Raw genomic sequence first — 12,098 nt, forward strand, 5'->3', positions numbered from 1 at the left:
ATAAACACAAAAGGCTTGCCTTTTTCGCCCCTTCCAGTGTGTATTTCCATTCTCACTGTTGTCCATGCTAGCTGACCCCATTTATACCCCCGTTACCCATAATGAAAAATAGTTCTTTCCTCATTTATTGATCCTTACATTTATATACAAATGACAGACTCTGTAGAACTGCTGTAAATAAGATACAATGTTCATCGATACAATACGTTTCAACTGCAGGTCTGTAGAGCACAGGAGTAATCACCGTATTGTATTAGAGACATTTTATTGAAAATGCGAAAATAGGAAATGTATTATAGCCTAAAATAAATTACATAACATATACAGTATATATTTATATCTTTAAAATATTTTTGTGTTTAGGTTCTTTCCGTCTAGGAATTTTGACTAAATCAAGAATTTAGTGAACTGTGTCCATAATTTTTTTAAAGAAAAAACCCGCTTTCCAAAACTTAGAAAAATATACTGCACTAAATGGATTTCAAATGTGTCATTTCAGGGAATATCACATAGTGACTTTGCTATCGCTTAGAAAATGTCTTGCTTTCTCATGTGGTGTGAATTACCTGCCCCGCATGGTTATGAGTAAGAGTAGCGGAACCAGGTAACGAATCTACTTCAAAAGTTACGATACAGCAACCTGGCATTAGAATGCTAGATTATGACTTAAAGCTTCCTTTCACTTTAAAAAAAACTAAGAGAAAACTCCGTTTCGCTTGCTCTAGCGCCATCTTCAGGAACGGTGAGTGACAAACAAGCCTTCGGGGAAGTCATGCCTGAGGATGCTGACGTTTGGAGATGCGCTTTTGTGACAACTTAAAAAACTTAGCTCATGTATGTACACGGCGGGGCCTGAAAAGTGGGAGCTCGCTCCAACCTAGGAAAATGCAGGTGAAATGCTATCGTTCAGTCCGCCACTCCCCCGGCGTCTCGAACCTTCCCCCGGGAGGTCAGGCCCGCGCGTCCATCCGTCCGCCCGGCCGTGCAGTGCGTTCACAAAGGCACTGGTCAGTGTGAGCGGCCAGGCCAGGCTGCCATCTGTCGCGGACGCTCTGCACGGCGGGGTGGGGGGTGGCTGGGCGTTGGCGGCCGCAGGCTGTGCAGGGTGGAAGGCCCCCGGGGCTGCGTCTCTCTCTGCACAGCCGTGTTCCTGGGAAGCCAGCCACAGGGAGCCCAGCTGTAACCTGTGGATTCGGAAGAGCGATGCGGAGGGACAGGGTCCAGTCGGGCCTGCTGGGCGGGGGCGGCCGAGGGCGCTGATGGCCCAGCCGCAGTCCTTTGGTTCTGAGTGGAGATTGTCCGGGGGGGGGGGGGGGGAAGGGGGGGGGACAGGCTGTTCTAGAGGCAGCTGCGTCTTTGGGATTTCGGGGGAAGTGGGGGTGTGAACTCATTGTTCTGTTTGTGTGTCCAAAGCGATGGCAGGGACCACTGTTCGGGTCCCCACAGCCGAGGGAGCATACCCAGTATGCCGCAGAGTCTACACGAAACCTCTAGCAAGGCCTCTTCCGTGACCCAAACCCAAACCCAAACCCAAACCCCAGAGCAGAAGAAAGAAAGCACGAGGGAGAGGAGATGTCGCTGCGCTGCCACTTGGCCGCCCTGCTGTCCCCACGTCCGGCGCCTTAGTCATTCTCCTCTCGCATTTCCACCACGTCTGTCCCCTCCTCCGCCGGCGGAAGGTCCGTCATGGCCGAGTCCTCCCCCTCGGCCGCCGTCTCGGTCTCCATCTTCTTTTTCTAGACCCAAAAAGACTCATGAGTGTGGGGCTGTGACGGGGACGCGTCACCGCAGAGCCACGAGCAGGGAGAGGCCGCCAGGGTCTCAGGGGGCTCCTCGCTGCAGACCTGGGTCCCGTTTCTGGTTCGGGTGACCGGCACTGTGCTAGGCGCTTTGGGGGATCCTGGCTGCCCCGTCCCCCTGCCCTGGGGCCCCCCGCCCCCCCACATGCAGACTGTTCTCCCCTCCAGGCCACCCCAGGTCTGCGTCTCTCTCCCACCCTGCTGGTCGCCTGTCCCGATTTCCGGCGACCGCACTGCCTTGTTGGCCACCTTGCGGTAAATGCCTCTCCGGGCCCCGGGCTCTTCTCCTTGGGGGTCAGCTTCTCCAGTGCTGCCCCCAGCCCCGCCATTCTCGGCTCACTGGAGACCCTCATTACCAACACCCTTGGCATCACTGACAGGCCAGCTTCAAGGTCACGGTCCTCCACCTCCCGCCACGGTCTGCCTCTCCTTCCAGGCCCCTGCCCCACAACCCATGGGCCTTCCTGCCTCCTCTCCCCGCGCATCAGCTTAAATGAAATGCTCAGTAGTTATCATCGCTTCTGTGCCCTGCCCCTCTTTTCTTTAATCTCATTCGTAGGTAAAACCCGGACCTTGGTTGGGCTCAAGCCTCTGCCAATTTCAGCCCTCGCCACCCAGCTGCCGTGGCGGGGGAATCACACTGGGGAGCCCCGGCGATCCATCCTTGGGCCGCTTCCCTTCTCTACCGCCCTCCACTCCCTGGCTAATCCTGTCCCTCCTGCTCCCTAAGTAGTCATAATCTTAGGACTATACCCCCAAACAATTAGGTAACCCTGCAGGATAAATGAATTATGTCCTAACGGTGAGTACACAGTGTGTGTGTGTGTGTGTGTGTGTTTGTGTGTGTGCGCGCACGGTGCGCAGTTGAGAAGACTTCCTGGAGGGGCATGGGATCTGAGGTTGAAGAGAGGAAGGGCTTTGCAGAGGCAGAGTGGGGAGAGGGCATCCTAATCACCCAACACTTTTTAGACTGGTCCTTCCTCAGCGATAAAGTCTGACTTTATAACGACTTAAAGGACGGATCGGTTTCAGCATTTTCTTGCATAGTCAGAGCATTATTTAGTTTCTACAATTTGTATTCTCCCAAGGCAACACTAGGATGCAGTATTGTATCCTTTCAGTCGTCTCTCCTGAGCAATCTGGCTGCCCTTTGAGACAAGGCGGGTGTCAGGAATAATCCACATAATGGGTATAAGGAGTAACCTACATAACAACATACTAAGGTGTCCCCTTGTAAGCGAACCTGACCTAGGACTGAGCAACTCTGGCCACGAGGGTCACTCACACACAGGAGGGGCCCCGGAGTTCTGGTGAGCAGTGTGGATCCAGCTGAGGTGGAGCATGAACGGGAGGTGCCACCGCCCCGGCCACCTCTCGCTGTGGGTCCACAGGGAGCTGCTCAGGATCCCTGCACCTGGGGAGGCTTCACAGCCCGGGCAGGTGCATGGGTCTGCAGCCAGGCTCACCTGTTTCCGATAGACGTAGCACGCGGCTATGGCGACCATGGTGGACTCTCCCACAAACCCCGCCAGGAGGGAGCCCACGCCCAGGGTGGCTCCGTGTACCCTGGGATGAGAACACAAAGGCCATTTGTCTGTTAAAGCCGTGCTGAGGCACAGGTAGGGTGGAAACCCAGCCCAGGAAAGGTGCAGACAAGAGAGGAACCAATTGCCCCCCCCACCCCAAGCTCTGCTAGAAGGGCTGCACCTGATACGCGGCCCCCCTGTGTGGGGAGGGGACCTGGAGCTCCGAGGTGAGCTGTCCCCCACTCCCCTTCCAGATCTTGGCTCCACGCTGCTGGCGGGGCCGTGGGCCACGGCCCCCTCACTCGTGAGCCCACAGCCCTTCCTGCGCTCGTCTCTGTACAGAGATGGGAGCTCTGAGGGTGGGGGTCACGACGCCCTTCCTCCCTGTGCTTTCCCCCTTCCCGAGCCTGCCGCCCGTAGCAGGTGCTCAGTGAATAGCGTGTATGGGCCTGACCCCAAAAGTACTCTTCTAGAATGTTGCTGAGCCGCCTTCCACCTACTGCCTGGACAGAGAAAGAAGGTATCACTCTGCATTTCTAATCCTAGATATGCTTGGGGATGCCACATGAACATGCAGATGTTCTTAAGTGGCAGAAGGACCCACAGCCCCCAAGCCCTCCCCTCCCCGCCCCCTGACAGCATACCCCAGGTAGGGCAGGACCACGAGGCTGGTGATGAGGACGATGATCCGCAGCACGGAGCTGGGGGCCAGGACAAAGGTCTTCTTCAGCGTCATCAGCCACCCGGTGAGATGGGCCCTCACAGTGACTGAGGGGACAGCAAGGACTGGTCAGTGACACCCTGCTTCTCCCAGTCCTCAGCCTCTGCCCCATGCCTTGCCAGCACACCTGAGGTCGTGGGGTGGCTGGGTGAGGACCCAGGCCTTGCTGCTGCGGCCCCGGGCTGGCCGCCACATCTTCCTGCCGGGGCTCCTGAGCCTGCTTCTGGGCCTGCCATAGCCCCGTCCCTACCCAGGCTGCCTCCTCACTGCAGCCCTTAGCGCCCAGACAGAGGGCTGCAGGCAGCTGCCTTTCCCCGCTGTGACTGCCGTCTGTCTTCCGCTGGCCTGGCCTGCCCACGGCCCCCCTGCCCGCCAGCCCCGCCTCAAGCTCTGATCTCTGCTCTCTAGAAGAGAGGACACAGAAAAGCCACACCTTGCCAGCGATCCAGTTTGTGCAAGAGGAGGGAAGCCGGATCAGAAGGCCCGTCTTCCTGGGTGGGGGAGGGCGGGGGGAGGATCGTGGAGACCAGAGCGGGGAGAGGGAAGGATGGGGCTTCCCTCGTTCCTTCCCAGCCATCCCGGACTGCTGGCACCCTCCTCTCCTTCCCTAACAGCCCCCCTCGTCTCGGTCGGTCACTATTCCCAAGGACCTCGCAGTGCATTCCGGGGCTGGCTCCGCATCCACCCTGGTGCAGCGCGGGGCAGGGCAGGGCGCCCGGCCTGGGCACAAACGAGGGCTCTAGGCGCGGACTGCGTGGGGGGCCGTGGACACCCCAGTCAGGAGGAAGGGCCTGGATGTTTACATTTGATCTGCAACCGCAAGGGGCTGTTGGAAGCTATGGCCTAGTCCTCCCAGGGTGGGCAGTGCCAGGCAGACTCCTGGGGTAAAAACTCATGTCCAGGGCACGTTGGGAGGAAGACGCTCCTGTCTTCCTCGTCTCATGGGAGGCCCTGCCTGCCCAGGGTGGAGGCCTTGTATTATGAGGCACACACACACACTTGGGTTTGGCTGAGGCAGAGGGTAGGGGTGCCCACTGGAAGGCCGGTGGAACCCTGCAGGTTGCAAAGACAGATGGGGCCTGATGGCTGGCCCGAAGCCTTAGTGTGACCGACACAGAAGTGAGTCGAGAGATTAAAAACCAGTCCAGTCCCAGCAGGATTTGTCTGGGACCCCCAGCTCCTCCGCCAGTTTAATCTGGGGAAGGAGCGGCCGGTCCTTAGTCTCCAGCAGGGGGCAGCCTTGCTCTAGGTGGGGTCATCTTCCACAGCGTGGCTCCCCCAGTGTCCCCTTGAGAAAGACCAGACACCACCCCATGGCCGCGATCTTCCACTCCTCCACTCCTTCCACAGCTGGGAAGGTGACACCTGAGAGGCCCGGCCTCCAGAAATGCTCGGCGTCCAAGAGCAGGGGTGGCCTACGATCCGGTGCCCGGATGGCCCCACCGGCCCTGGCCTCCTCCAGCTCCGCGGCCCATTTCTCAACCGTGGCTTTGTCCATTCTGCCTTCTCAGCTGAATGCTTTAGTGGCTTATTTGGGCATTAATTTTCTTCTTAGGATTTTATTTTTAAGTCATCTCTATACCCAATGCGGGACTCGAACTCACAACCCTGAGATCGAGAGTGGCAAGCTCTTCCGTCTGAGCCAGCCAGGCGCCCCTGGGCAATACGTTTTTGAATAAGTAATGGCATGTGCTTGGTATGGAACTGAAAAGGGGCAACTGACGCCCCCAGGCCCTGGTCCTGTTCCAGAGGCAACGGCTGGTGCCAGTTTGGTGAGTTACTTCCAGGAACAGTGAGTGGACACCCAAGCACTCACCATGAACTTGACACACAGATGAACAAGCATGTGTGATACACCTGTTACAGAAAAGTAGCATGCTAACCAGCCATTCTGCGGCCTGCTCTTCTCATTTAATGAAGAACCGCCTCACTCCCTTATAGTAAACCTCCTCCTACGGTATTGGTTTGGGAATTTTCAGCCTGGCTTATTTTTGGCTATGGACATTTTTCTCTCTGGCCATACGCCGTCTGGCCTCAGCTCTGCCCCCAGATTCTTAACTCCAGCAGTATTTTTCTGTCTTTGTCCATCTGCAGGTTTTAGCAATCTATCTGCCTTTTTGCTTATGTTACTTTTTAAATAACGTATTATAAAACTGACTTCGGAGGATATAGTTCTAAGAATTTTAACACACGCACAGATCTGTGTAGCCATCACCACGACCAGGGCACGGGACAGTTCCAGGGCCCCCCAAAACTCCTCACGCTGTCTCTTTGGGTGTGCTTTCTTTTTACTGTGTCTGCGACCTCTGTCCTTGAGGAAACAAATTATGGCTGTCCGATTTGTTTCTTGAACTTGCAACCCACTAGGTAATGTGCTGGCACCTTTCCAATCCACTGTGACATTTTACTGTTCCTGTTTGGGACATCATCGCAAACATTTCCAAAGAAAGAAGACCGCATCGGGCATGAGGGTAGACAGGAATTTTCCTTTCATTCTCTGTCTTTACCTGGAACCGGGAAGAAGGAGAAGATGCGCAGGGGAACAACGCAGAGTTCTGCAAAGGCGAAGTCCACTCCAATGATGTCTATCAGAATTTTCTCGGAAACGTTGGGCGTCCAGAACATCACGAAACAGAGCTGGGGGCAGAAGGAACAGTCAGCAAGGTCGTTAGCAGGAGCGTACATGAGTGAAACGACATCAAGGCAGGTGTTTCGTGACCCCGCGGAGCTAGGAAGGAGGGCGAACCTGCCCGATCAGGGGGCTGGTGCATCAGTCCTCAAACTGCCGCCGTCCTGCCTTGTTCTCACCTTTGGACACAGGCCCCGCCCATTTGGACAGGTGCCCCAGAGGGACCCCCAGAGGGACCCCCGCAGCGGGGTTACTGAGGGAGACCAGTTGCTCTCATGGAAGGCGTAACTAGGTTGCTAAGCAGCTCAGTGAGGTCAGGGTGAACGTGCTCAGTCATGGGATTTTTACAGCTTTCCCCCAAGAGTGAGAAGTGACCCGAAAGCACCTGGACTACATCTGCACGCGCAGAGCCACACTGAATCAGCGCACCTAACGAGAAAGGAAACAGTGAGACTTAAATTCACGATGGGTTCGGGAGCTTTTCAAGGTCTTGTTAAGAGAATAAGAGACAACAGCCACGGAATGTGCACTTTTGGAGAGCAGGTGGGCAAGGAGCACAAGGATTTAACAGACACCCCCGCCAAAACAGAATTTTAAACTGACGGGGTGGGGGAGGGGAGCGAGCTGCTTCCAGCCCTTCCCCCCTCACCCCATCAGGAAATGTGGCAACAGGCCCTTCTGGAAGTGAGGGCAGGGCCAGCAGGAGGCCGGTGGAAAGTCTAGTTAGCAAGCAGCTTGTCCAGTCGTCCCTGCACAGCTGGTGACTGTGGCCCCTGACCTTGGCAGGACCCTGGAATTCCATCTCTGCAGTGGAGGACAGTTGCTGCCCGGAATCCGGGGGATTAAGGGAAGGATGACGTCGAAGCTCCTGTCTTCTTCCTCTGTTCAGCTCCCGGAACACAGGAAACCAGCTGCATCCTTTGGGGGGAGGAGACCCAGGGTTCTGGAGGCTGGAGGCTCCCGGTGAGGCAGAACCCCCTCCCGTGCCTGACCGGCCACCACGAGGCCCACACAGGGCATCGGCCGCCCCCACATGGCAGGGCTGCCAGTCGGCTTCTGATGCCCCCCCACGGTGAGGAGACAAGCAGGGATCACCAGACTTTGAAGAGGGGGAAAAAAAAATTGGAGGAAACAGAGACAAAGCAGAGAGACAGAGAGATGGACAGGTGTGTGTGTGTGTGTGTGTTTGGGCGTGTGTGTGCGCGCACACAGGGAGCGAGGGAGAGAGGAAACTTTCCCCACTGATATTCTCAGAGTGATAGAAGATCCCGCATCTATGAAACAAGGCCCAAATGGAAATGTTACTTCAAAAAGGTGGTTAAAGAACAAGAAAGGTACTGCCGAAAATTAAAAAGATTAAGTCAACCTCTGAAACAAATAATGCAATATATGTTAAGAAAAAAAAAAAAAAGAAGAAGAAGAAGGTAGCAAGAGGTGAAGAATGAAGCGGGGGAAATCGGAGGGGTGGACGAACCATGAGAGACGATGGACTCTGAAAAACAAACTGAGGGTTCTAGAGGGGAGGGGGGTGGGAGGATGGGTTGGCCTGGTGGTGGGTATTGAGGAGGGCACATTCTGCATGGAGCACTGGGTGTTATGCACAAACAATGAATCATGGAACACTTCATCTAGAACTAATGATGTAATGTATGGGGATTAACATAAGAATAAAATAAATAAAAAAAAATAAAAAGATTAAGTCAGAAATAAGAAATTCACAAAACGACAGTAAGATAAAGTTGAAGAAATCTATAACAAAGATGGAGCAGGACAAAGACATGGGAAGTACAGGAGAATGGGTTAAAAAAATATAAATAAAGGACCAATCTAGGAGGCACAAATTCAAGTAATATGAGTTCCAGAAAGAGAGAACAGTGAAAATCTGAGAGCTGAAAGATACGACTTCTAAGACCATCGTGGGGTCCGTCAGGTGGACACAGCACTGTGGATGAAGGAAGACCCGCCAAGCACAGCACACACAATGCTGGAGGCAGAGACAAGATTCTAGGAGCTTCCAGCAGTGGATAGCTAGAAAGCTCACACGGAGAGTCAGAAGACACGGGTGGTAAGTGAGGAGGGAAAATGGTTTCTATCCTAGAACTCAGAACCAAATTGTCCATCAAGTGTGCTGGAAGAAAGACACCTTCAGATGTTCAAGGCCTCAAAGAATTTCCTTCCTACACAACACTTTCTCAAGAAGCCACTGGGGGTATCCTCTGCCAGAGCAAGGGAGGAGTCCTGGATGAAGAAAAATTACAGGATTGATCTCAAGAAAAAGGCCTGGGGAATCCCTGGGATGGGGTCAGGGAAGATCCCAGAAGGGCCGAGAACAGGCCCACAGGTCAGCAGATTTGCACTGGAGCTGGTTGGAATAGACCTCATATGTGGGGTGCATGCAATGAAGGGAACATGTGGGAATAAACTAGTGGCAAATAGAAAGCTGAGAAAAATTATGAATAGGACAATGATGATGGTCCAGGAAAAGCTACAATTTTTTCAAGAAAAGAAGGGAATCAGAGCTAGCTGTCAAGAGTTTGCCACAGTCGGAATCCATCGAAAGAGCTGCGGAGCTGGAGGGGTGTCTGGGAATACAAAAAGTGGGGAGTGCGCAGGCCGGGGGAAGGGCTGTTGGTAACAATCCTTAGGGAACGGACTTTTTAACGTCTGTGTGTGTATAATTGATTAACAAACCCTGAATGAAAACATGTAATAATACAACTTTGGAAGAGAATGCTAAACACCTGCCAATTCCACCAAATATTTTCTTGCTTCACGTGCAAGTGATTCTTCTTTAAAATGAAAGTGAATACATTCTAAAATGAATCACAATCATGTAAAAACGGAACGCTGAAATTTCAGAATACATGATCCTTTAGGCTTTGGGTAAATTAAGTTTCATGGAATTAGGCTGATCCCATTAACTATGTTGTGCTAACTGGAAGATCTATTATAAATGTAATGGAGCTTTTATTCTATCATGCATTCTTCAGCATCTGGAAAGAATATTCCATTGCATTTCAAAAGTGGCAGATGTACAATCATTTAACCCTCCTGCCTAATGCCAGTACTCACACCCAATTTTTGACATGAAGGGAAAAGTACTTCCTTAGATCTAGCAACCCAGAGCTCAGCGACTTTATTACCTAGTGGCCTGGACAAGTGGCCTTGTCATCTTTTTCCACTGCAAAGCTGTCAGCCTGAAAGGGTGAGGTTCACGCCTACAGCTCGGGGGAGGCGGTGGGGTGGGGGAGGGAGGCAATTTCATGCAATTAAAACTTCAAAATGACACTGAGCATGGGACTGGGACACAATCCATTTCCCTGATGAAGAGATGGATCATCTCTCCTTCCAAATATTTTCCACTGCAGTAAAGCTGTAAAGATTAAGATAAGTGAGCATCGCCCCAAGTCTGGACTTGCTTTGTGCCTAAGGAGATGTGGAGGGTAAGCTACTCTAAGTTTTCCCGGCTGGAGGGCGATACCTAGGGCATATTCTCCTAAAAACGTAGGCTTCCAGGAGAATCACTGGTATGCTGTATTTCTATTACAACCAGCGATGATCTGAATGTGAGATAATGCTGCACGTTGCAATCTCTCTGCGTTTTGTAAATCACCATAAAGTAGCCTCTAAGTTTCAACAAACCAAGGAAAAAGGAGGGTGTAACCACACATCAGAGAGGATGGAACAAGAAAGCATCTGTCGGCAAGCCAGATAATCCCTCCCTCTTGCTTCTCCACATGGACAATGTTCATCTGGAAACTTTTTACTGCCTTGGACAAAATTATGAGTAAACCTTTGAAGGAGGGAGTGCAATCCGAGGGCACAGCAACAACGAGCTGCCCACGTCACACGGGACGTTTACACGAATCTCAACCTGGACGGGTGGCCACCATTCTGGTCCCTTGCAAACCAAACGCTGAGGTTTGGTGGGTCTCTAACAGATCCTCCAGGAGAGTGGCTTGATATTCCATTTCCAAAATTCCACAGTATTTGACTTGGACCCATGGAGTGACTCTGGTCTCCCTCTGGTCTCTATCTGTGCTAAGCATACCTTAAAGGTCCCTATCAAGGCCACATGCCACCGAGGTGCCTCTTCAGAGTTTTCAGTCACACACACCGAGAGCCTACACTGGGTCTTCTAGAACAAGGTAGCCGAAAGGCATCAGTCTGGCCTGGGGCTTCAGCAGTCCCAGGTAACTGTTCCAAGAGAAGGAACATGGCCTACCTCGACGCTTCCTTTCTTTTCTCCCCCCAAATTTCTAAATATGGCCCCTTTGCCGTGCTTCCAGGATGAAAACGCTCGCTGCCTTCCAGCAAGCTCCTAAGAAAGTGACTATTTCCTGCACTGCCCAGAGAGAAAAACGTGCAACTTAGAAGTAGGCGTGGTGTTGGTTAAAAGCTGCAATCAATACTTATGTGCAGGTCAACTTCCCCTAAGAATAATAACCAGATCACATCTGACCAGCCTGTTTCAGAAAACAAGAAGCTTCAGAAGTAAACCTAACAAAGAACATTTCAGGAAAAGTGTCATTCTAATGAGTTGCCCGGAGGAGGCTTCCCTCGGAACAAGCCCTCCCAGTTGACCATGACATGCCGTGTTCCTCAAATATTTGCAGAGCCTAATGACATTGAATTTTCCAAACCAGAACACAAACCTAATAAACTACTGACAATGAACAGGATTTGTTCTCCTTGGAGCAGGTGCGGGGTTGGCTTTTTTTTTTTTTTTTTTGCCCCTGCAGAGCTTGCTGTCAATATTATCTGATTAGGAAGCAGCCGGCAAAACAGAATAACCCACTCAGTGCCCAGATCTGGGTTCTTCTATTTATTCTCCAATAAAAGGAGCCAGGGCTTCTTAGAGAAGTGGCTTATTCGAAGACCAGGTCAGGAAATATATGAGATGATCAGCCTGGAGTAATGTGTCAAAGGACACAGGAACTCAGCAGAAAGAGCTCCCGATGGCCAAAGCTGGAACGATTTGAGCATCAAAATAATATAGTATTGAATTATGACCCCCAGTGTACAATAACTACCCACGAGTCCATACCGATTTGAATAGGGACAAATCTCCCACATAGAATGCCGAATAATTTATGTATTTGGATGAGGCCTCAGGAAGGTGGAGCATACCCCCCCTCCTGAAGTGTGGGCTGACCACAGCAACTGCCTCCTAGAGAGAGTACCTACCAGCAGGGAAGTGGTGAACACAGTCTCGGCCAGGCGATCAAGGTCAAGGTCAACAGTGATTAAGTCATGTTGATTGCATGTATTCTTGGTAAGATGGGAGAACAGCACTTCACCTGGGTCGGCTTCCTCCCCCCAGACCCATAAGCCCGGTCTAACAGAGAAAAACCTCAGACACACCCAAACTGAAGGCCACCCTACACAATACCTAATGAGTATTCCTCAAAACTATCAAGCCC

At 52.2% G+C, this 12,098-nt stretch overlaps 1 protein-coding gene across 1 annotated transcript in view; it reads right to left on the reverse strand.

Annotated features, from left to right (window-relative positions):
• Positions 1-109: 109 nt before the first annotated feature.
• The window catches only part of ANKH (ANKH inorganic pyrophosphate transport regulator), a 129,644-nt gene continuing 117,655 nt past the window's right edge, over positions 110-12,098 (reverse strand). Inside the window, exons 9-12 of the mRNA XM_034998818.1 lie at positions 6,554-6,683; positions 3,970-4,093; positions 3,266-3,365; positions 110-1,736 (exon numbers count right to left, since the gene is read on the reverse strand). Of these exons, the coding sequence (XP_034854709.1) occupies positions 1,623-1,736; positions 3,266-3,365; positions 3,970-4,093; positions 6,554-6,683 (468 nt within the window). The 3' untranslated portion in view covers positions 110-1,622. The remainder of the gene's footprint in view (positions 1,737-3,265; positions 3,366-3,969; positions 4,094-6,553; positions 6,684-12,098) is intronic.

This window comes from Mirounga leonina, unplaced genomic scaffold, assembly GCF_011800145.1.
Source record: "Mirounga leonina isolate KUSES-001 unplaced genomic scaffold, KU_Mleo_1.0 Mir_95, whole genome shotgun sequence".
NCBI classification, from domain to species: domain Eukaryota; kingdom Metazoa; phylum Chordata; class Mammalia; order Carnivora; family Phocidae; genus Mirounga; species Mirounga leonina.